This window comes from Pristiophorus japonicus, chromosome 6 (assembly GCF_044704955.1).
Source record: "Pristiophorus japonicus isolate sPriJap1 chromosome 6, sPriJap1.hap1, whole genome shotgun sequence".
NCBI lineage: Eukaryota > Metazoa > Chordata > Chondrichthyes > Pristiophoridae > Pristiophorus > Pristiophorus japonicus.
The window spans coordinates 158,428,284-158,450,955 of record NC_091982.1 but is presented as its reverse complement, the minus strand read 5'-3'; the positions used below and the strand labels follow the sequence as shown (position 1 = coordinate 158,450,955).

At 43.9% G+C, this 22,672-nt stretch overlaps 1 protein-coding gene across 6 annotated transcripts in view; it reads right to left on the bottom strand.

The window, feature by feature from the left end:
* Positions 1 to 5,479: 5,479 nt before the first annotated feature.
* Positions 5,480 to 22,672, bottom strand: part of LOC139265269 (complement C1q and tumor necrosis factor-related protein 9) — a 119,571-nt gene continuing 102,378 nt past the window's right edge. For all 6 annotated transcript variants that reach the window (XM_070882215.1, XM_070882213.1, XM_070882218.1 and 3 more), the window contains 3 exons: positions 18,783 to 18,863; positions 16,865 to 16,945; positions 5,480 to 7,149 (listed from right to left, as the gene is read on the bottom strand). In XM_070882215.1, coding sequence (XP_070738316.1) covers positions 6,065 to 7,149; positions 16,865 to 16,945; positions 18,783 to 18,863 — 1,247 coding nt within the window. In that variant the 3' untranslated portion in view covers positions 5,480 to 6,064. The remainder of the gene's footprint in view (positions 7,150 to 16,864; positions 16,946 to 18,782; positions 18,864 to 22,672) is intronic.

Genomic DNA, 22,672 nt, shown 5'->3' with positions numbered 1-22,672 from the left:
ACCAGCAAGAAGCAACATTCACCTAGGGTGTAAGCAGCACCAGCAGGAAGCGCCATCCGGCTGGAGAAAGCATGAGAAACACCAGCAGGAACCATCATTGAGTGAGAGAGTGCCAGCAGCACCAGCCAGAACCATCAGTCAGCGGGCAAGCAACACCAGCAGAAACCAGTAGTAGGTGGGGGAAGAGGGTGAGCACTGGCAGAAACCAGCATTCAGCAGGGGGGAGAAACTGGGCAGCACCAGCAGGAAAGAGCACATAGCAGGAGAGCGAGGAGCGTTGATTTTCAAATTCTCCACCGTGTTCAAAACCCTCTATGGCCTCGCTCCCTCCCTATCTCACCCCCTCCAGCCCCACAACCAATGTTCATCATAAGGAGTGTGGCTGAGCACCAATCAGGAGATTCTGCGCAAGCCGCTCACCAGCTGTTGCCACTGGAAGGCACCGCGCACAGCAAATTTAAAGGGACCGCACGCTTAGAGCGAAAATTAGAGGGAACATTGCTTACAACCCTCCGAGGTCTCTGCGCTCCTCCAATTCTGGCCTCTTGCGCTTCCCAAATTTAATCATTCCACCATTGGCGGCCATGCCTTCAGCTGCCGTGGCCCTAAGCTCTGGAATTCCCTCCTTAAATCTCTCCGGCTCTCCTACTCTTTATCCTCCTTTAAGACGCTCCTTAAAACCTACCTCTTCGATCATATTTTGGTCATCTGCCCTAATATCCCCTTATGTGACTCGGTTTGATAACTTTTGTTACATTTTGTTTGATTACGCTCCTGTAAAATGCCTTGAAACATTTCACTATGTTAAAGGCACTATATAAATGCAAGCTACTGTTGTTGGAGCACCAACAGATACCAACATTGAGTGGGGAGGTAGTGAACACTGTCAGGAACCAGCGTTTAGCAGGAGAGAAAGCAAGCATCTCAAGAAGAATGTGAGTATTGGCGGGTGTCATTATGTGTTGAGAAATTTGTAGAAGCAGTCGATCTTTAAAACCTGGTGCACCGGATTTTTGTGCCAATTCATGCAGATTTAGTTAATTTCTCTTCCCAATATGCCTACACCTGTATAAATCTGCCGGTTGTAGATTTCCTGCTACACCAATACCTGACTGAATCACTAGGTCTGGTTCATCCAGCTGGAGACTCGTTGGGCGGGGAATAGAAACAAAAGTAAGAGAAGTATTCCAGGAGGCAAATTCTAATCATAATAGGAGTATTGAAACAACAGTTCTGGAGTCAGTGAGGGAGGTTATTGTGGTACTCAATGCTTGGCCAATTGTTTATTTTATACAGGAGTGGTCATCTCCTATGTTCACTGCAGCCAATAACATTGTACGATTTGTATCAGTCAATAACTACAGTAACAAACCCTCCAGGGGTTTAGTACCATTGGTGAGTCAAATTTATGTCATTAAACTGTAATCCCTGTGTAATCTGTGACTGCCTTGGTCATCACTGTTTGCAATAGCAGGGACTACCAGACACAATGAGCACTTTAAAGGGCCACAATATCTCATCACACTAGGTTGGCCAAATCTTTCATTGTTTATAAATGCTTGTTGAAATGAAAAGAAGAACTTGCATTTATATAAGCATCTTTCATGACCTCAGGATCTCGCAGAGCGCTTTACAGCCCAATAGTTTTTTTTTTAAAGTGTAATCACTGTTGTAACATAGGAAACATGGCAGCCAATATGCGCATAGCAAGCTCCTACAGACAGCAATGAGATAATGGCCAGATAATCCATTTTAATGATGTTGGTTGAGGGATAAATATTTGTCATGACACTTCGAATAGTGCCATAGGATCTTTTACACCCACCTGAGAGGGCAGACAGGACCTCGGTTTAACGTCTCATCTGAAAGACGGCACCTCTGACAGTGCAGCAATCCTTCAGTACTGTACTGAAATGCCAGCCTGGATTTTGTGTTTAAGTCTCTGGAGTGGGACAATGAACCTACGACCTGCTGACTCAGAGGCGAGAGTGCTACCAACTGAGCCATAGCTGGCAACTAACTAAATGAAGTAGCTTAATCTAGCTCCCTCACATTATCAGTTTCAGTAATTCATCAAAGCCAGTATCTTGTGTTACTGACTGCATCTCTGCTGCTGTTAATCCACCTCCCTCACAGTGTCGGGCTCAATAACTCCTCCCATCCAATGCACTGTGTTCAGCTTCTATATGAATAACAACACTCGCTGTGGAGACTCATACATGAAGAATGCCACCTGGCCAAGTACCATAGAGTGCTGGTTATGGAACTGTACCCCAGCAAGGAATCAACTTCTTGAATGGGCAAGAAGGGGAAGGAGGAGAAGAATTGAGAAGAGAAAAGGTTACAGAGGAGGCTTACCAGGATGAGGGACTTCAGTTAAGAGGAGAAGTTGGAAAAGTTATGACTGTTCTCTTTGGAATAGAGAAGAGTAAGAGGTTACCTAATAGAGGTTTAAGTTGATGAGATTAGATAGAGAAAAACTATTCCCTCTAGCGAGTGGGTCAATAACCAGAGGCCATAAATTTAAAATCATTGACAAAAGATCTAGACGGGAGATGAGAAGTATTTTCACTCAGAGTTGTCAGGATTTGGAATGCTCTACCTGAAAAGGTAGTGGAAGTTGATTCCATAAATAATTTTAAAAGAAAGTTGGACAGGTACTTGAGGATGAGGAACTTACAGGGTTACGGACAAAAAGCAGGGGCATGGGAGTAAGCAAGAGCCAAAACAGGCACAACGGGCCAAATGGCCTCTTTCTGTCCTGTAAGTTTCTATGATTCTATGACTGAACAGGCTGGGGCTCTTTTCTCTGGAAAAGAGAAGGCTGAGAGGTTAGATAGAGGTTCACATCGACATAGAGGTCTTTAAGATTATGAACGGGTTTGATAGTCTAAATGCAGAGAAGACTTTCCCACTTGCAGGCGAGACCAGAACTTGGGGCAGGGATAGGGTGCAGTCATTGAGGGAAGAGGGAAGGAGGAGGAGAGGATTAGAGAGAAGAGGAAAGGAGAGGAGGGGGTAAGTACAAGATAGTCACGAATAAATCCATTAGGGAATTCAGGAGAAGCTTCTTTACCCAGTGAGTGGCTAGAATGTGGAACTCGGTACCACAGAGAGTAGTTGAGGTGAATTGTATAGCTGCATTTAAGGCGAAGCTGGATAAACACATGAGGGAGAAAGGAATAGAAAGATATGTTGATGGGGTTAGATGAAGAAGGGCGGAAGGAGGCTCGAGTGGAGCATAAACACCGGCATGGACCTGTTGGGCCGAATGACTGGTCTCTGTGCTGCAATTGCTATGTAACACTATGTAAAAAGTGGAAATGGCATAGGAGAGGAGAGACGGGCGGGGGAGAAGAGAGGAGAAAGCAGCTAGGGAGGCCAGGAGAAAGACGAGGAGAAAAAGGGAGGAAAGGTTAGGGGAAAGGATAGGGCAGGGATAGGGTGCAGTTATTGAGGGAAGAGGGAAAGAGGAGGAGAGGATTAGAGAGAAGAGGAAACGAGAGGAGGGGGTAGGAGAAGTTTATTAGTACATAGTGCATGGGAAATAGGTCAATTAAAATGCAGTTGGTTTGTATGTTGCCAAAATGCATTAATGCTGTGGCCCATAGTGCCTGGTGCAGTTTAATAGCTATGCAACAATAATAAACTTTGGTCATTGTAGTTTCCCCCTGCAGTCACTGCTTGAAGGAACAGTGACATGTGCTATTATGATTTAAAACAAATTGCATTCAGGCCATACTAAAAGTGGCATATGGGAGCAATAACCAGGATTTAGATAGATTGAGAAGCTTGGCTGAGAAGTGGCAAATGAGATTTAATGTCAACAAGTGCAACGTTATGAGGAGAAGGAAAGAGAATAAAGATTATTACTTTTAACAAAACGTGTTGGTCTACAGGATACAGTATAGGAAGAGGAGCTGGGGTGTTGGTGGGCAGTTTGTTGAAACCATCTGCACAGTGTGCAGGAGGTGTAAATAAGGCAAATAGGATCTTGGGATGCATCATTCATAGAACACAAATCACAGGATCTGATATTGAGTCTATGCAGGGCATAGTGTGTCCTCTACCCTATCTAGAGTAGTGTGTGCAGTTCTAGTCACTATATTACAGGAAAGACATCATGAAAAAGGAGCAGCAAAGGGCTACTCATCTAATATCTGGCATTGGACACATAACCTACCCATTGGACACCTAACTTACAGAACTGAATTTGTTCGCATTACAGACGAGAAGACTGAGAGGGAATCTTATTCACGTATTCGACATCCTTCAGGGAATCGACAAGCCTGACCCTGAGAAACTGCAGACTCAATGATACAAGGGAGATAGGGTGGATCTCAGAACAGTGAAGATGAATGCAATAGAAAAGGTGTAATTACTTCACGCAGAGGTGAATCATAAATCATAAAATAGTACAGCACAGAAGGAGGCCATTTGGCCCATTGAGTCTGCACCGGCTCTTACGCTCAGAGAGGTGATCAAGGCTGATAACATCAGTCATTTGGCGAAATAAGTCAACTGACGGATATTGGTGGTGAACTGTAAATTCTGGGTTGGCCAGATAGGCTGAATAGGTCTTTTCGGATCCAGTATGTTTCTGTGTTACGACTCCTCCATTAGAATAGCAGACAGAGGAATTTGAAATGAACACATTCAGTGTGCCTCTGATAACATCGTATGATGCAGTTTCTATGTTAATGGCACTGAATTTGCAGTCTGCAGCATAGCTAAGAGGTACGCCGCCGACTCCCAAACAGAATCCGCACTTACTTGCTACGAACCCCGCTTCGAGAAGTTGCTTTAAAACACTGTGGAGTTGTGTGCAGCGTAGTGGTCCATGGATCCCAGGGGCGCTCCGTTGTGCGTAAGTGTACCTGGGATCATGTGAAGCGGTGCCCTTTCACTAGCCAATCAGGAAACATTTCAACTCGACATCAAAGAACTCGTAAATTAAACGGTGTGATAGTAATTATATTTATTTGATAAGTACAGTACTTGGCTTTATGAGCACAGGGAATACTTTGGAGTGAATACAGTTATTTACTGGAAGACTCTGCAAGATTTAAAAAAATGATTAAAATGATCTCATTCCTCAAACCGAGCCTTTACAGCTACCTGGGAGGTTCTTTTAAGTATTTGTTTTTAATTATTATACAATTTTCTCCGCCCCCCCCCCCTTACTCTGTGCAAACAGGCTTTTGTGCCTGTGGGAAATTAGCACAGCTTTTCGCCAGCACATCACTTAAATGAGGACTTGAAAGATGCAGCAGATCATCTGTGTATTCTATACTTGACAGATCGCAAGTTCGGGATTTAGCGCATGCACTTGTCCCAAACCTGCAGCCAATTTCAAAGGCGGTATGACGGAATACGCAGAGTACGCCATCACAACAAAGGCAAATTCAGGGCCAATGTGTTTAAAAAGTGAAAAAGCAGAACTAGTTTGTCTGAGAGAAACAGAAAATGACACAGCATATATTTTCAGAATTTTATTCTAATTGGTACATTCTCTTAAAGAAACATGTCCTAGGTAGGCTGAGCAGTGCATGAACCATACTTCCTATCCACATGTTGGTCCAGAGATCATGACTTTCACCCACTGACTCCTTTATCTAACAGCTAAATTTGCAGTTAATGAGGAAAATGCCTGCTTCAAATGTAGCATGTGACTGGAATCAAACAAAGGAACCAATAGTTAATACGTCAGTCAGCATACCTGAAACATGTCTTGTCTTTAGATTTCCAAACTTATGTATGAGAGAGAAATTAAAGTTGCCAGAGTTCAAAGGGAAAAGAAAGAAATGCAATGTTTTCATTTCTAGTTAGCAAATGGTAACAATGGTTTGCTCACAGTGTAACATAACCAAAGAACTACAAGCTTTGGCTCATGATTTTACAATATATTTAAATCAATATTTTGGATGCTTCCTTTGTGAACTAATTAGCCTAATTGGTGATTACAACTGAAAATGCGACTGAAAGAGATCATTACAGATGTGAAGTTGATGGGCATGAGTTTTTGACTTTGGGCTCTGGGGTTTTTAAAGTGTGCTTGTCCCTATCATGGGGCTTCACTGGCATTGGGAGGATTAGGCTCAGTTGAACCAAAACCAGAACTGGAATCACCGCTAGAGCCAGAGCCGGAACCAGAGCCAGAACTGGAACCGGTGCTGGAGCCGGAACCGGCACCGGAGCCGGAACCGAAGCCCTCATCAGCAGGAAGTGTCGGGTTTTCACTGTCAAAACCAGGATTGTAATTACCAGAACCTTCATCTAGAAAGCCTGGAGATGTCCTGGAAATAACTTGATTACAGGAATCGGGATAAAGCAAAAAGCCGCTGAATGTACTGTCCGTATCCTGATCTGCGTACATGCCATTGAAATTAGAATCCTTTACTTGTAACCATATTTTGTCCCCTGATTCAAGATGCAATATCACAGTTTGGGAAACCTGGTCCGGGGGTGATTGGTTAGCTGTTTTGATAATTACTTTACGGTTTTTGAATAATCCCATTTTAATAGGGCTTTTGAGTATCGACAAATGATAACTGAATATGTATGTTCCATTGACTGGGGCTATGTAAACTCCAACTACAGGATTGAAATGCCCTTGCTTGTTGTAGATCACATTGGTGAATGGTATTGGGAAATATGGACTTGGTAAGCCTTCGTCAGCATTTCGACTAGCAGAGAAAGCAGACTGGATGGTAGGAACACATGGGCCAGGTGGTCCTACCTCACCTTCATTGCCCTGTTCACCTTTTTCTCCTTTCCAACCCTGATTTCCCTGCTCACCCATTGGCCCTTGATCTCCTTTGACACCCTGGCGTCCATCAGGTCCAACATTTCCACGTACACCTTTTTCTCCATCCACACAGTTACAGATACCTTGTTCCCCTTGGACACCTTGTGTTCCTTCAACTCCTTTGTTTCCTTTCAGTCCAATGTTTCCTGGATCACCTTTGCTGCCGGGTTGCCCGACCAAGCCAGATTCACCCCTGTCCCCCTTTGGACCACGTAAGCCTGTATCTCCTTTCATTCCTGTACCTCCATTTGTGTTAAGGCAGGTAGCTGGACATTGACCAGGCAAACCTGCACTTCCCTTAAGGCCTGGACGTCCATTAACACCTGCGAAACCCCTTAGACCTAAAATCAAAAATATTGAAAAGTTAGCCAATAGAAGACAGTCTCATATGTGTTCATCAAATGATTTTGATCGATTACCTTCTATAAATTTTATGAAGCGAAGAAAATTATTTTGTTGAGACTGCTGTTTGATTGTAATAAGAATGGATTCAAAACATTTTCAATTAACTACAGCCCCAGAGCTGAAGGAACCGAAATTCAACCCCGCCGGAAACGAGTCGCACCTACCATTTTTCTTGTGTTTTAGTTGCCGCAATGGATATGGCGGCCCATCTTGCGAAATTTAGCTCTTTTACTTTTTTTTCAAGCAAGGCGGATGTCTGTTGTAATGGGGGCAGAAGTGGGTTCGGGAGCGGAGTGTCCATCGTAAGAGGGGCGGTAGTGGGGGCGGGCAGAGTGTCCGGCGCTGTCAGTCATCAGCGTAGTGCTGATGACGTCATCATGCTGGCGCGTCACCACGTCTCTCCCCTTCACTTAAAGGGGAGAGCTGCTGTGAGCTCTGCGATTATTTTAGTTAGGTTCACTGGGCCAGCAGGGAGGGTTTTGACCAGGCCAGCGGCCTGGAATCCAAGAGGGGATGCCAAGCAGCCTGTTGGTGGTCCGGCTGAACCCAGGGGTATAATTGTCGGGCAAACCTGGCAGTCGGCCGACAAAAAAAAAACAATATGGCGGCTGCGGCAGTGCGCACTCCCCTTTAATGGCGGTCGCACACTACAAACACAGTGCACCGACAGAAAAAACTGTCGGGGGCACTGAGTTGCGGCCGGAAGATTTTCTAAGGTGAATTTTGCTTGTGGGCGGGACATCGGCAGTGCGCGCTTTGATGACGCACTTAGGAGGATTTGGCAGCAACAGAGCGGAAGTAGGGACCGCCGAGAAAACCACCCACCGGGGAGAATTTTGCAAGTGGCGGCCATTCGGCATCGCTGTGTGGCCGCTGCTTTCCAGACGTAACAGGCCTTATTGGGAGGCTGAATTTCGGCCCCTAAATTTAAACAGGGCAGGAAAGAATGGAGGAAACAGCTATGTATATGGGCGAGAGGCTACTCATAAAAAATGATCAATCCTCCACTCTCTATCAGGAATTGTGCTTGAAGGGGCCATGGGTCAGAGAAAAGGTGTTACAGTATTATAGTTCTATCTTCAACCCGTGCTACAGGCTCAGTTCTTCATTGATGAATGCCACTTAAGTGCTTTCTACCTTTGTGCTATATACATTCACCAGTAATTTCTACTGCGGAAATGTATTTTTATCTAAGCTGATACCATACGGTATTTGTGTGCCCTTTGCAATATATATATATCAAAATGGAGTCCTGGTCCTTCCAAAACTTTCTGCATAAAATCAGTCAGCTTGCATAAACAGCTAAACCTGGTTTGAGATGGCTGATGGCCATCAGACAGCTAGGAGACAAGTCATGCTGAGACAAGTACCCCCCATGGTGCTCTCCTATTATCTACACGACAAGAGTTCCATGTCACCCCACCCTTTTCTTTGTACTCAAACCACCAGCCATTATCTCTTGTAGAGACCTCATCCATTTGATGCAAACAGATAAACTGACTAGGAAACTGGACAATCCTGACACAATGCAAGACAGGTAATAGCTCATTACCACTCTCATCGAGTAATGGCCGGCTGGCCAACTAATAACCCTGACAAAAGGAAATATCTGGAAACCATGTCAGGACAAGGATGTAGTAATTAACTCTTTATCTGTATTCACTGACTGCGAGACAGAGCCAATACACAGGGAGAGGCCATAACTTGAGTTTTACTGTATAAATATCTTGTGAAACTGTACCATTCACTTAGCCATTGACTGAGTGTGACCTGCCCCTTGCTAGCAAGCAAATTAAAGAAACTTCTGCCGGAGCTGTAAGTGTCGGAGTCATTCTTTTCGGAGGTCGAGATTTCGACAGTTACTTCTTGGAGGTTCCACCGAGATGCATACTCTGTCCTGTGAGTAAAACGGATACAAGCATAGTGCCTCTCCAGTGAAAGGCTTCAGTGGCCAAAACAAGGTGAGCCTTTTGCTCACAAGAAGGTTTCTTCACTGTTGAATCGCATATGTAATTTGTTGTCCACAGGGGAGGTACTGCAATCTACGAGACTCGACATTTAAAAGCTAAAGTTATTTTTTTTTAACCATTATTTTCTCAGCTTGCAAGCAGAAGGGAACGGGTTCTAGAAAAATCTCGAAACAGCCCGGGGAAGGTTTCAGTAGGTAAGGTAGAAACAGCGCTAGTCGATCGAAAAAGGTTCCTGAAGGTTCTTATGTGATAAGATTAGAAAAAAAAAGCGCTAATCGATCGAAGGTTCTTATGTGATAAGAGTTTTATTGTTTTTAATTAGGAAAAGGTTCTTATGTGATAAGAGTAGGAAAAAAAAGAGAAGCGCAATCGATCAAAGGTTCTTATGTGATAAGAGTTAGGGTATGGAACCATAAGTTTTATCAGTTTTATAAGTTTTATTAGGATAAGTTAAGGACTCGGTCTGTAGTGGCGTACAACGCAGACTGAGAATTGATTATTTGTTTAGATAGAGTGTAAGATTATGATTTGTGTACTCGCGTGAATATTGTTTGTTGTCCTTGTTATACTGTTGTGTGCAATACCTTTGTGCGACATTGCCATTAGAGAAACGGGAAGAGTCACTAGGGAAAATTGTGATTCGGGAAAAAAAAAACAAGGATTGATTAAGAAAAGAAACAGTAACTGATTGATCAACTACAGTTGGTTCGTGCCAACATATCTCACACACCCAGACTGAGCCCGAATTAAGAGCCTTTTCAGGCCACGTAATGGCCAAGAGAAGTGGGCGTAGAGAACTCGGTTGGCCGAAAGGATTGTGAGATCAGAAACTGAGGAAAATCTTAATCATCCAGAATTGGGGCTGGAGCAAGTAAACCACCACCAAAAGGGACCCCAGCCCATTTTATGCTCCAGAATTGTGGTCAGTCTTCAATTGACCACCTAAGAGAATGGGTAAAATGGACTAAGGGTGAAAACAGGCCATTTCCACCCGATGGTTCATTTAATTTAGAGAGAATAACCTGTCTAGAAGAATGCCTTATAGACAGAGACCCAGGTAGAAGAGGGAAAAAAAAAAGTGAATTGGTCGGCGTTTGGAGATTGGAAAAGGGAAGCTGAGGAACGACACGAGAAGAGCCTAAGAGTTAGCAGGCAGTGTACTAGAGGGAGAAAGCAGGGGGATGAACGGGTAGAGCAATTGAATCGCCCTCGACATAGCAAACATCCATCTGTTATAGTTGCTAAAGAGACAAAGACACACTCACCAAGTGCCCCTAAGGGTTGGGAAAAAGATGAGGATGAGGAATGGGACGATGATTGGACTCCCTACAGCCATCGACCACCGGCGTATGTTCCACCCCCGGGGGGTGCTCCAAGCCAACAAGGAGGAGATGATCCTCGGGCCGGAGCACAGAGAAATGGGGTAACACCCGCTCCCAACAATGTAGGTGCGGCTGCAGGAAAAATAGATCAGTCACAAGGGATTCAATACCATGACGGCCCTGCAGGTGGCACACGAAGTCTTACCCGTGGACAAGGGCCCAGTGCCCTGGAGCCATCATCATCTGCATACCCAGTAATACTTTTTCCCAGTCCACTCTCTGGGGGGGCTCCGGTCCCTATTTATCGACCATGGTCACCAAGTGAGTTAAGAATAATTGTGGAAGGATTGGCAGACCCTGAAACCAATATTGAAAAAGCCATAGACCAGTTAAAAGTGATCATCTTGTGCCACGAACCCAGTATATTAGATGGTCAAATCTTACTGAAAGCATGGTTAAAGGACACGAAATTTGCCGAACTTGAGATAAAATTCAAAGATTTTAAAACCCATCAAGAGGCTCCGGATGCAGATCCCAGCACGAAGCCAGGAGAGGGGTTCTTGGAAAGATGTTGGGAAGCCTTGCATTCGGTGTTCCCAAGGAAAACGAATTGGTCCAAAATTATGGAAACTACACAAAGAAAGGAGGAAGATGTTGAGGATTATGTAGAAAGAGTGCGAGAGATCATGCACCAATGTTCAGGCATGAAAATAGGAGGTAGAAGCTCCTATGATCAGCACCGTGGTAAACGGGCTACGACCCGAACTCAGAGATCTTTAAACTAGTTTGTCTCGGATGGCGACAGGAATCGCTATCCAAGGTTGTATCTATGTTAAAGGACATACAAGAGCGAAATAGAGAATCTAAAAGCAAGGTCACCGTGTTTGTGGAACAAGCAGCTCCAACAACATCCACCACGGTGACACCGTCCTACGGCCCCCCCCAGGGTAGAGGAAGAGGGCGAGGCAGAGGGGGAAATTTCAGGGAAAGAGGGAGAGAAGGTGCAGGGTGGGAACAATATGATACTTGTTACAATTGTGGTCAGATTGGACACTGGGCAAGAAATTGCCAGGCAAAACAGCAACAACCAAATTATGATTGGACTCAACAGGCAGGTAATAGAGCACCCCCTCCCCCTCCAGGACCCAACCCGTATGCGACCCAAGTCCAGGTACATGCTAGACTTCAGACTAATTTCTCTGTTCAAGATCCATTTGGATCACAGAATCAAAAGCAATTCGGCCAACAACCAAATTGCCCGTATAATGATCAATGACACCCAATCCCAGACCTGAGTGCTGCGAACAAATAGCTACCCGTCGTTTCGTTAAATGCCATAAGAGAACCTGATAGTGATGTATGGATTAAAAAAAAAGGAGAAGCTTTATTGAATGGAGAGAGACTTTTGTGAATGTCTTGTCTTTGAATGAGAGTGCGTGAATGTCTTGTCTTTGAATGAGAGTGCTTCTGTGTTTTTTTTCTTGTGTCTGGAAACTTGTTTGGAAAGGTTGTGGAGCTGCCTGTTTGTTTTAGCTCCACCCACTTTTTCAAACAAAGTGAAGTTTTTTAACCCTTCATAGTGTTGTCCTGTATGTGGGAAGTTTAAGACATTTTAAGTTAGAAGCGCAGGTGTGGATTTATTCGGATGAGAACTTACGGAGCTAGGAAATGCACAAAGGATAGGTTTGTTGAGACATGGTCCCGGTGGTTAAAAGTTGTAATGTCTTGGGAAGTTGTAATGCCTTTTTTTTTTTAAAAAGCCTTTGTGGGTCTCTCGAGGTGCAGGCTGGGGGAGTACACTCCCATTGTCCTTGGTGTAAAATCTTAATACAAAAGCTTTTAGCTCAGTAAGAGGATTTGTTTTTTTTTGATAAAGAGTGGCAGTACAATAGTTGAATTGGGATTTTGAGATATTTCAGGTGATCTCCTTGATCAACATTTTGGGTGTATTGGAAAAATCTTGGGTTTGGAAGCCTTTTAATAAGATTAGAAAACAAGTACTTTACATTCTGTGATCTGTGAATCACTATAAGCATAAATGAGAAGTCCGTGTAACACACCGATTCTTCCAGTTCAGAAGCCCACACAAATGGAGGTTTGTCCAAGACCTACGAGCTGTGAATGAATCTACTATATTCTCACAATGCTTAAAGAAGGATTTGGAATGAAGTATCCCGGAATGCTTTCCAGAGTCTTAAGCAGCCCCTCACTTCAGCACCAGCCTTGGGATTACCAGATTACACTAAGCTATTCAACTTATTTGTGCATCACAAAATCGGGTTTTGCACAATCTGTTTTGACTCAATTACATGGGGACAGGCAGCGACCGGTAGCGTATTTCAGTACCCAACTAGACCCAGTGGCACGCGGACTACCAGGATGTCTTCCTTCGCTGGCAGCAGCTTATTATGCTATGCAACAGACTCAGACAATAACTCTAAATCATCAGACCATTTTGTACATCCCACACTCTGTCGAGATTTTACTTACTAAATGTGCCACCCAACACCTAACCTCCGCAAGAACCACTAAATATGAAGTTGAACTGTTATCAAATCTGAACCTTATAATTGCTCAGACCCGCCACCTACTATTAATGACTTGCTGACCTTTCAGACACAGGCCAGTACGGAGGTGGTGGTGACCTGGACGAAGGATCAATGTTATAAAAATCCAGAAGGAATATGGGTTCACCACGACGGCCGAGTGGTGGTGCCCAGATCCTTACTTCCATGGATAGTCCGATGTGTTCACACATTCACACATGCAGGCAAAGGGGGATTGGCAGATTATATTTTGGCAACTTGGTATGCACCAGGTATTTCAGCAATTGCAAAACAAATCTGTGAAAATTGTGTTACCTGTCAGACAATGAATCCGGGTAAGACGGAAAAAGTAGAATCTGCCTCCCACCCAAATCCAGTCGGGCCTTTTGTACATTTACAAATGGATTTTATTGAATTACCTATGTGTATGGGATTCAAGTATGTATTAGTTATTGTAGATGTGTTCTCTAGATGGATTGAAGCCTTTCCATGTAAAAAGGCCGATGCCACTACTGTTGCTAAATGTTTGTTAAAGGAAATTGTACCGCGCTTCGGAATCCCTGCTAAGCTTTCTAGTGATATCGGGTCACATTTCACGGGAACTGTTATAAGAGAAATGTGTAAAGCTTTGTAGATTAATCAACGTTTTCATTGCAGTTATCATCCACAATCAGCTGGACTTGTTGAAAGATATAATGGAATGCTTAAAAATAAGCTGGCAAAACTATGCAATGACACTGGACTGAAATGGACAGAACTGCTGCCCTTAGCTTTGATGGTAATGCGATCTGCAACCAACAGAACAACAGGCCTGTCACCGCATGAGATAGTTATGGGACGTCCCCAACGACTACCTTTTACAGCACCATTTACTGCAAAACAAATGGACATCCACAAAATGGAGGAAAATATGTTGAACTATTGTATTGCACTAACCAAATGTATTTCCAGCTTTCATTCACAGGTAAAGGAAGCTCAAGTCAAGCCAGCGGAAGGGAAGTGTCATAACCTGGAGCCAGGGGAATTCGTTTACATCAAGATTTTTAAAAGAAAAAGCAGTCTACAGCCAAGATTCGAAGGACCATACCAGGTCTTGGCTGGCGACCAATACTGCAATCAAGGTAAAGGAAAGACCAACATGGATCCATGCATCCCATTGCAAACGGGCACCCGACCAGGAGGAAGGGAAGAAGGAACCAGAGGAACAGAAAAAGGAAGACTGAATAAGGAACTGTATGGACTATGGGGACTGATGGTGCTGGGCTTGACAGGGTTTTACTTCGCATTATTGATTACACCAGGGGTACAGACCCGCCACCGAAGGGAATTGCAAGTAAACGTATTTATGGCACTGAGTCATAGGTATGCTCAAGAAAGAAACTTGTCGAGTTGTTGGATATGTTCCCATGTACCTGTCCACTCCGAAGGGGGTATTCCCCTGAGATTTGTCCCCTTTAACGAATCAGAAATGGTAGAATGGTTGACAGTGCAAAATAGGACAAACCTAACTAAGGGGCCAGAAACGAAGGAACAAACAGAAGGGAGGTCGGCAGGGTATAAACTTACAGCCTTCCAGGGATAGTACCAGCCCAATTATGATAATAACCATCAGCCTCCCTTCCTAAGCATTACTCTCAGAATAGGAAATCCTGAAGGTATATGCCTAATGAGTAATGAGACTAAAGGACCAGAAATGGGACGCAGCAAGTGTTCCCAAATGACTAAATGGCAAGCCACAACTAATCCCACTGATGGGAGAAAGATAGCAACCGTTGGCTGGACAACAGTCCATAACAAAGCCCAGGGTGAAGGGTGGGAGAAACTATGTTACCTACCGAGACCACGGCTAGAGTTATGGAGAGCGACAACTGCTGAAGGCTCTTGTGTGGAAATGGAAATGGAGAGACTGTACAAGATCAGAATGGATTAAGTTGTCCTTGTGAAGGACAAAATGGGGGAATGTGGAAATGTATTTTTATCTAAGCTGATACCATACGGTTATTTGTGTGCCCTTTGCAATATATATATATCAAAATGGAGTCCTGGTCCTTCCAGAACTTTCTGCATAAAATCAGTCAGCTTGCATAAACAGCTAAACCTGGTTTGAGATGGCTGATGGCCATCAGACAGCTAGGAGACAAGTCATGCTGAGACAAGTACCCCCATGGTGCTCTCCTATTGTCTACACGACAAGAGTTCCATGTCACCCCACCCTTTTCTTTGTACTCAAACCACCAGCCATTATCTCTTGTAGAGACCTCATCCATTTGATGCAAACAGATAAACTGACTAGGAAACTGAACAATCCTGACACAATGCAAGACAGGTAATAGCTCATTACCACACTCTCATGGAGTAATGGCCGGCTGGCCAACTAATAACCCTGACAAAAGGAAATATCTAGAAACCATGTCAGGACAAGGATGTAGTAATTATCTCTTTATCTGTATTCACTGGCTGCGAGATAGAGCCAATACACCGGGAGAGGCCATAACTTGGGTTTTACTGTATAAATATCTTGTGAAACTGTACCATTTCGGAGGTGTTCACTTAGCCATTGACTGAGTGTGACCTGCCCCTTGCTAGCAATCAAATTAAAGAAACTTCTGCCGGAGCTGTAAGTGTCGGAGTCATTCTTTTCAGAGGTCGAGATTTCTTTTGATCTCCTGTCATAACTTTGGTGGAAAATCGGCAAAAGCTTTGAGAAATAGTGGAGTCTCTGACGTTTTCACTGTCGTGATGTGAGAATGGGGAACTCGAGTGGAAATTCTACCCAATGATTTCCTAATCTCTTTGAAGACTAAGGCACTCCCATGCATTGATCACTCACTCATAAAACTCGCTGTCAGTGGTAGATTTATTCAGCTCCAGGTCCCCCACTAAACAAATGAGTCTCTGCATTTTCCCACAACCCAGATAAAAAGTAAAGCTAATGGGGCCGAAATCACCCCCTGACCAAAAATTAAGCGCACTTGCCGATCTTGAAGTTTCCTCTCCACCCCAATCTATGCATTTCCAGTCGGGGTGGTGTTGAGGGCAGAAGTACCTTTGCAGTGGTGTGACTGACATAACGAGTCAGCGCCGCGCCGATGACATCAGTGCGACACGGACGTGCATCATAACGTCCCTCCCCTTCAGTTAAAGGGGAGGGCCGCTGCGAGCTCTGCATGGGGTTTAGGCAAACTGGGCCACCAGGGAGGGTTTTGGCCGGGCCAGTGGCCCGGTACCCAAGAGGGGGTGCCAGATTGCCTATTGGCGGCCCAACCGAACCCGTGGCCACCATTGTTGGTCCAACCTCGGAGTTGGGCCGACAATGAAAATAAAATTAAGGCGTGGCAGCGTGCCCTCCCCTTTAGGGGTAGACGCACCGTCCAGACACACACAGCTTCCCGCAGGGGAAATCTGTCACTGTCACCGACCGGCGGCCGCTCGGCTCCCGCGGGGCAATTTCCCACGGGGGATCGGAACGGGGTCGCCATCTGTCAGTGGCGGGTTGGCAGGTGCCCGACGGGCTGCAGCATGAGCGGTGCAGAGACCCGTTCCTGCCGCTCTTGGCCCGGGGGCAATTTAGGACGGGTCGGTAATGGAACTTAAGGGGGGGGCAATTTCGGCCCCAATGTCTATTTGTGTAGGTCGAGTTTTTATTCAGATAATAGGTTGGTTAAACAGTCAGAAATGCCTTTCACCGATCGTCTCCTGAAGATGCTGACTCTTTCCATAGGGCTGGCAGACCTCATCGCCTCATTTTTCATTTTAAGATAAGAACAAGAATAAAAGACAAGTGGGAATTAATTAAACATTTCAATGACTTACCTCTAAGGCCTCGAAAACCCCTACGTCCTTGAATCCCCTTGAGTCCCATCATGCCCCTTGGCCCTCGAGCACCTTTCTGCCCTGCAATTAAAAGCAATCAAAATAAATTCAACTTGCACGTAACAAAATCTCAAAAGACCAGCCCTGGTTTCTGATACCATTTTATAATGAAAAGGATTATGTAAGCTTTGCATACAGAATGATGGATAAAGGGGCTTTAAGGGTAATGCAAATCATAAATGGGTAGTACCCGCCTTTGCAATGCTATTACCAGAATCAAATTACCAACTTATACTTGTAAGGAATCATCTCTGCTCCCTTTGTCAATATGGATTGTAAATCTATAGGGCTGGATTTTAGGCTTTTCTGTTTTTGAATCGAAAATGGAGGCGGGGCGGGAAAGTTAACAGCCGGGAATAGGTTGCGCATTAATAAAGAATTTTCGCAAACTGGGCCCTGCGCCAGGGTGCGCAGCGTGAAGGGAGGCATTGTACAACATTCGAGACACGAAAATGGGAAACTCGTGAACTAAAGTGCTGGGCCATGTGCGCTCCAAGAGAGGCCTTGCGGGGGGGGCGCAGAAAAGCCCTTAAAAAGCACAAAACCATTCCCAAAACATTGCCCATGCCACCACAACACAGTTCGCTAAAAAAATTAAAAGAACAAATATTCGCACTTCTCTTTACTGCACTTTACCTTCCTCATCGCTGCTGGTTGGACCACTCTGGTTTCCCAGTCGGTCATTGCGAGGCGCGATTCCAGGCGTACTGGTCGGGTTCGAGTCAAAACTCGGACAGTGTCGCAACAAGAGACATTACACACCTGGTGCAGCTGCTAAGCACCGCCGCAAAACCTGACCTGTAGCTCGCGACCGGACACAAAAGACCTTGCCGCCCCATTTCACGCCGCTCCGGGGCGAGACCCGGAGCAGGAAGGACCGGAAAATCGAGCCCATAGTACTGTTGGCTGCACTGCAATGGATACGGGTAATAGAAAGGTGAAATATGGGATTTTTTAAAGTACTATGTTACAGATGGAATGGATTGCTCTTACTCAGGCGAGTAAAAAAAGGTTTTTGAGGTGAAATTGGTCTTTGGCGGTAGCGCAAAACGGGCGCTAACAAATCGACAGCCCGTTTACACCTCATCCGATTTTCCTTTCTGTTGACTTCAATGGGAAAGAAAATTGGGCAGATTGTAACAGGGACTGCCAATTAGCTATTATCCATTTTGTGCTATTGCCGAAGACCAATTTTATCCCCTTTGTCTCAGGTCAACACCTCCAATAAGCAACACATTGACCATTCTTTCCCATTCCCCTCCTTCTAAATGTGCTGACTTTTGTAGCAGTACAGTATCACAGGGCTGACAGTTCACTAGTACCTCACTTAAGTTGGCATTCTTCAGCAGTGTAAGCAAGCTATTCGACTATAAACGGCATCAAAGCCTGATTCTGACCTTGTCCAACGTCCATACATAAACATTCTCTAGCAATGGTCCCTGGATAGCTATCACAAGTGGAAACCCCGCTAATTGCAGCACCCTAACTGAAATCAGCTAATCCAAGACATGCTAGGTTACTACAACAATGAGTGTTGCTTTTGTCTTTGTAGGATATATTGAATGTTGGTTGAAGGTTATCCATTTCAGTAAGTCAGTTTGGTTGCTGAGACATGTATTTTAGGAATGTGAGGCATTCTATATCAGGTGGGATGTACCTCTAACAGCAAAATAAAAATAAAGATAATTGGGTTAAAAAAATCCAAATGATTACAGATAAGTATTCATTTTTGTTAAAATCATTAACTCTTTAGGATCATATTATAATGAACCTCAAACATATACAATTTATCAATTTCATTATAATAATTTGTCATTGCACATATGCAAAGGACAAAGCAAAGATAATAAACACAAACCTTTTATCCCTCTAAAGCCCCTTGGACCTCGGATCCCGCTTGATCCTCTGGATCCTCTCGTGCCACGCAAGCCTGGTCTTCCTGCCACAAAAGAACATAAATGTCAGTTTGGTCATTACGGTAAAAGATAATGTTGTCAGCTCTAAAAACTTAAAACATAAAACTACTGCAAATTAAAACACTCCCACTTTCTCTCAATGCATAGATCCCATTGGACTAGACCCCTACTCGTTTACTCTCATTGTATAGAATCTAAATAGACTAAATGGGCCTGAAATCGCACTCCCCATGGCCACGTACTCACCCGTGGGGTCCCCCCAAGTCCCGGGATTAGGTATGCGGAGTGCCTAAACCTGGCACCTGCGATACGTTAAACAGATCGCACAACAGATCGCACGCATGCGAAGGAAAAGAGCCTCCGCGGGTGGCGACCTCCTGCCCAGCGAATGTCCTTCAAATTCTTACACTGGTGAAAGCAGGCATAAGGCCTGCTTTTACCAGCATAAGATTTTTTTTAAATAGAAAAATTAAATGTTATCACTCATTTATATATTAAAATACATTAAGGTAAGTTTATTTTTAGCCCTGTTAAAATATATTAAATAACATTTCAAAAAATAAATTTGTGTATAAAATATTTAATTAAATTGCATTTTTATTAATTTTAAATATGTGATGTGTTTTTTAATTTATTTTCAATCTTTCTGTGTTTTTGGGGGCATTCCCATTCATTGTTATGGCAGCTTTGTACATACGGAATTACCATAAGTATGCATGGGGATGCCCCTACTCTGATTGGTTGAGCTGGCCCATATGATCCTAGAGATCCGTACAAAACCCATACGCCCCTGGGATACGTGGGCCCCTTCGCTGGCCTTCGCATAGAGCCCCAGGACCGCAAGTTGCCGAACCTCCGGGCCCACCAGGTACTTTCGTCCAAAATTATTGCCGTCGGTGGCATCTGCCCGCGGTAAACCTCCGACCGCAATATCTTCCCATTCACTTCCATTATAGAGAATTCCAATGGATCACAACCCTTTACATCATCTATAATTCAAGTGACCTAAATTCATCCTAGTTGTTCCCATTGTACATAATTGGAATGGGTTCCTTAATCCCATTATATGAAATTCCAGTGAAAGCAAAACACTTGGCATCAAACTTGTGCCTCATGGAGTTCCATAACATAAAATTCTCAATCCATTACTCTGCTGTTAGCATCTCACTTGATGAAGATTTTCTTCCATCCACAGTAACAGTACATTTCAAAGGGACCATAGACAGAGCCCAAATTGTGCAAATTGCAGCTGGGGATGCAGCATAATTCTGGCTATGGATGCACAATTTGGGATGGATCCATCAGGTTTTTACCCCAATCATGAAGAGCCACAAAATTATTCTCTGGAGAGGAAGGATAGAACTTTTTTATGCCTGGTCCCATTATGTCAAACAACTACTTTGGGGGCATATCCGTTGGTATACTGTCCAGAGCACCCCTGATTAGCCGTGAGAGTATGCATAGATCCCACTGTGAGCCTAAAGTGGGTCTTGAAGTGTAGAAGGCACAGAATTGATTGCCTTTTCCAACTTTCCCCTTTGCCTCTTGACTGGAGGTTATAATATTTTCTTTTCTGAAGCATTTTCATCGACTCCACCTGGAGTTTGGCCTCCCTGCTACCCTGACTTCCAGCTCCTCACCATTACGAGTGTTTCTGTTCAGTTGCCACAGTTGTGAATGGCCGCTCCAAATATTCTAGTGTTCTTCCCTGCGACTTGGTACTTTGTCAATGGCAGGGAAGTGCGTCAGATGGAGGTTCGCCCTGCAACCCACCCGAATGGATCCATCAAATTTCCACCCCAGGATGCCTACATAAAGAGGGCAAAATACCCTGCGTGTCTCTGTGAATGTTTGTAATCATTATCTATGCTCAGTGCTCCGCCCAAATTTTCTCTCTTGACCCTTGTTCCTCCTAAGCTGCAAATACACAATTCTGCACAATTTTTCTCCTCACTATATTTAAACCAAGATTCATCACACATTAGCTCACGGTCTGGCAATGCCTCAGTTTTAAAATTCTCAACTTTGTTTTCAAATCCCTCCATGGCCTCGCCCCTCCCTATATTTGTTACCTCTTCCAAGTCCTACAACCCTCTACACTCCTCCAATTCTGATTTCTTGCACGTCCCTGATTTTCTTTGCTCCACCATCGGTGGCCGTGCCTTCAAATGCTTAGGTCCTAAGCTCTGGAATTCCCTCTCTGGGTCTCTAGCTCGCTGTCCTTCTTTAAAACGCTCCTTAAAATCTACCTCTTTGACCAGCTTTGACCACCTGTCCTAATATTTGTATCAAACCTTGGTTAGACCACGCTTGGAGTACTGTGTACAGTTCGGGTCGCCGTATTATAAATACAGGATATAGAGGCACTAGAGAAGGTCCAAAAAAGATTTACAATGATCATACGAGAACTGCGAGGTTATACCCGTCAGGAAGGATGAACAGGCTGGGTCATTTTTCTCTTGAAAAGAGAAGGCTGAGGGGTGACCTAATAGAGGTCTTTAAAATTATGAAGAGCAAAACTAGAGGCCATCAATATAAGATAGTCACCAAGAAATCCAATAGGGAATGCAGGAGAAACTTCTTTACTCAGAGAGTGGTGAGAACGTGGAACTTGCTAACACAGGAAGTAGTTGAGGCGCACAGTATAAATACATTTAAAGGGAAGCTAGATAAGCTTATGAGAGAGAAGGGAATAAAGGGTTATGCTGATAGAGTTAGATGAGGAAGGAAGGGAGGATGTTTGAGTGAAGCATAAATGCGAGCATGGACTGGTTGGTCCGAATGGCCTGTTTGTGTGCTGCATATTCTATGTAATTCTATGTAATATCTACCTATGTGGCATGGTGTCAAATTTTGTTTGATAATCACTCCTGTGAAGCAACTTAGGACATTTCACTATGGTAAAGATGCTATACAAATGCAAGTTGTTGTTGCTGTCGTCCACTCGTACTTCTTGTTATGAGTTTGATTCTCTTCTGCCCTTCTTACTCCAACTTCCGTTTTGGCTTCCATACTTTAGATCACTTTCACAGATAAGTCTAAACTCCATAAAGTCTCAGGAATATCTTCACTTGTTCTGATATCAAGGTACGATTTTGATAGTGTGCCCAGGATTTTGAACAGAAAACCTTTCTTCAAATTCCTTTGGCTATTGGATCTATCCCGTGCCTCAACAGAATTATTCTTGTCTTTGAATGTGACAGAGTAACCAAGCCAACAGAACTTGATATAGATTGTAACTGTCAAACCAATTTATTGAATAACTGAATAAGCACACATATTATATACACAAATACACCAGATGTTAAGACACACTCCTTAAAATAAATGGTTCACAATCTCAAAATACATTTTGGGGGTGAATTTCCATGGGGGTCTCCAGCTCATCTGCTGTAACATTGGCAGAAGAGCAATGGAAACTGCTGAATAACGACATAAACACAGAAAGTCACTACTTTATCACTAACTTTTTATATATTAAGTTATTTATGTTTTTAAATTCTTACCATTAACATGGGCGAACTGATCTGATTAATCTCATCAAAAGTTCCAAACTTACTCTCAAATGTAAACAGTCCAGGCTAATTCTAACTCCCAGAAAACAGTAGTCAGGGCTTTAAATATTTGAGTAACAGTCAGCTAATTTCAAAAGGAGCTGTCAGTCATAGACATGATTGAACAAATTCCACAGGGGTGAATCTCCACTGGCGTTCTCCTGCTCATTCATTGTAACTTAGGTGGAAGAGTTATGGAAACCTTGGAAAACTGGCACAAATGGCATTTATGCTGTTTTTCCAGAGTTTCTGTAAGAGAATCTTCATGCAAATTCACC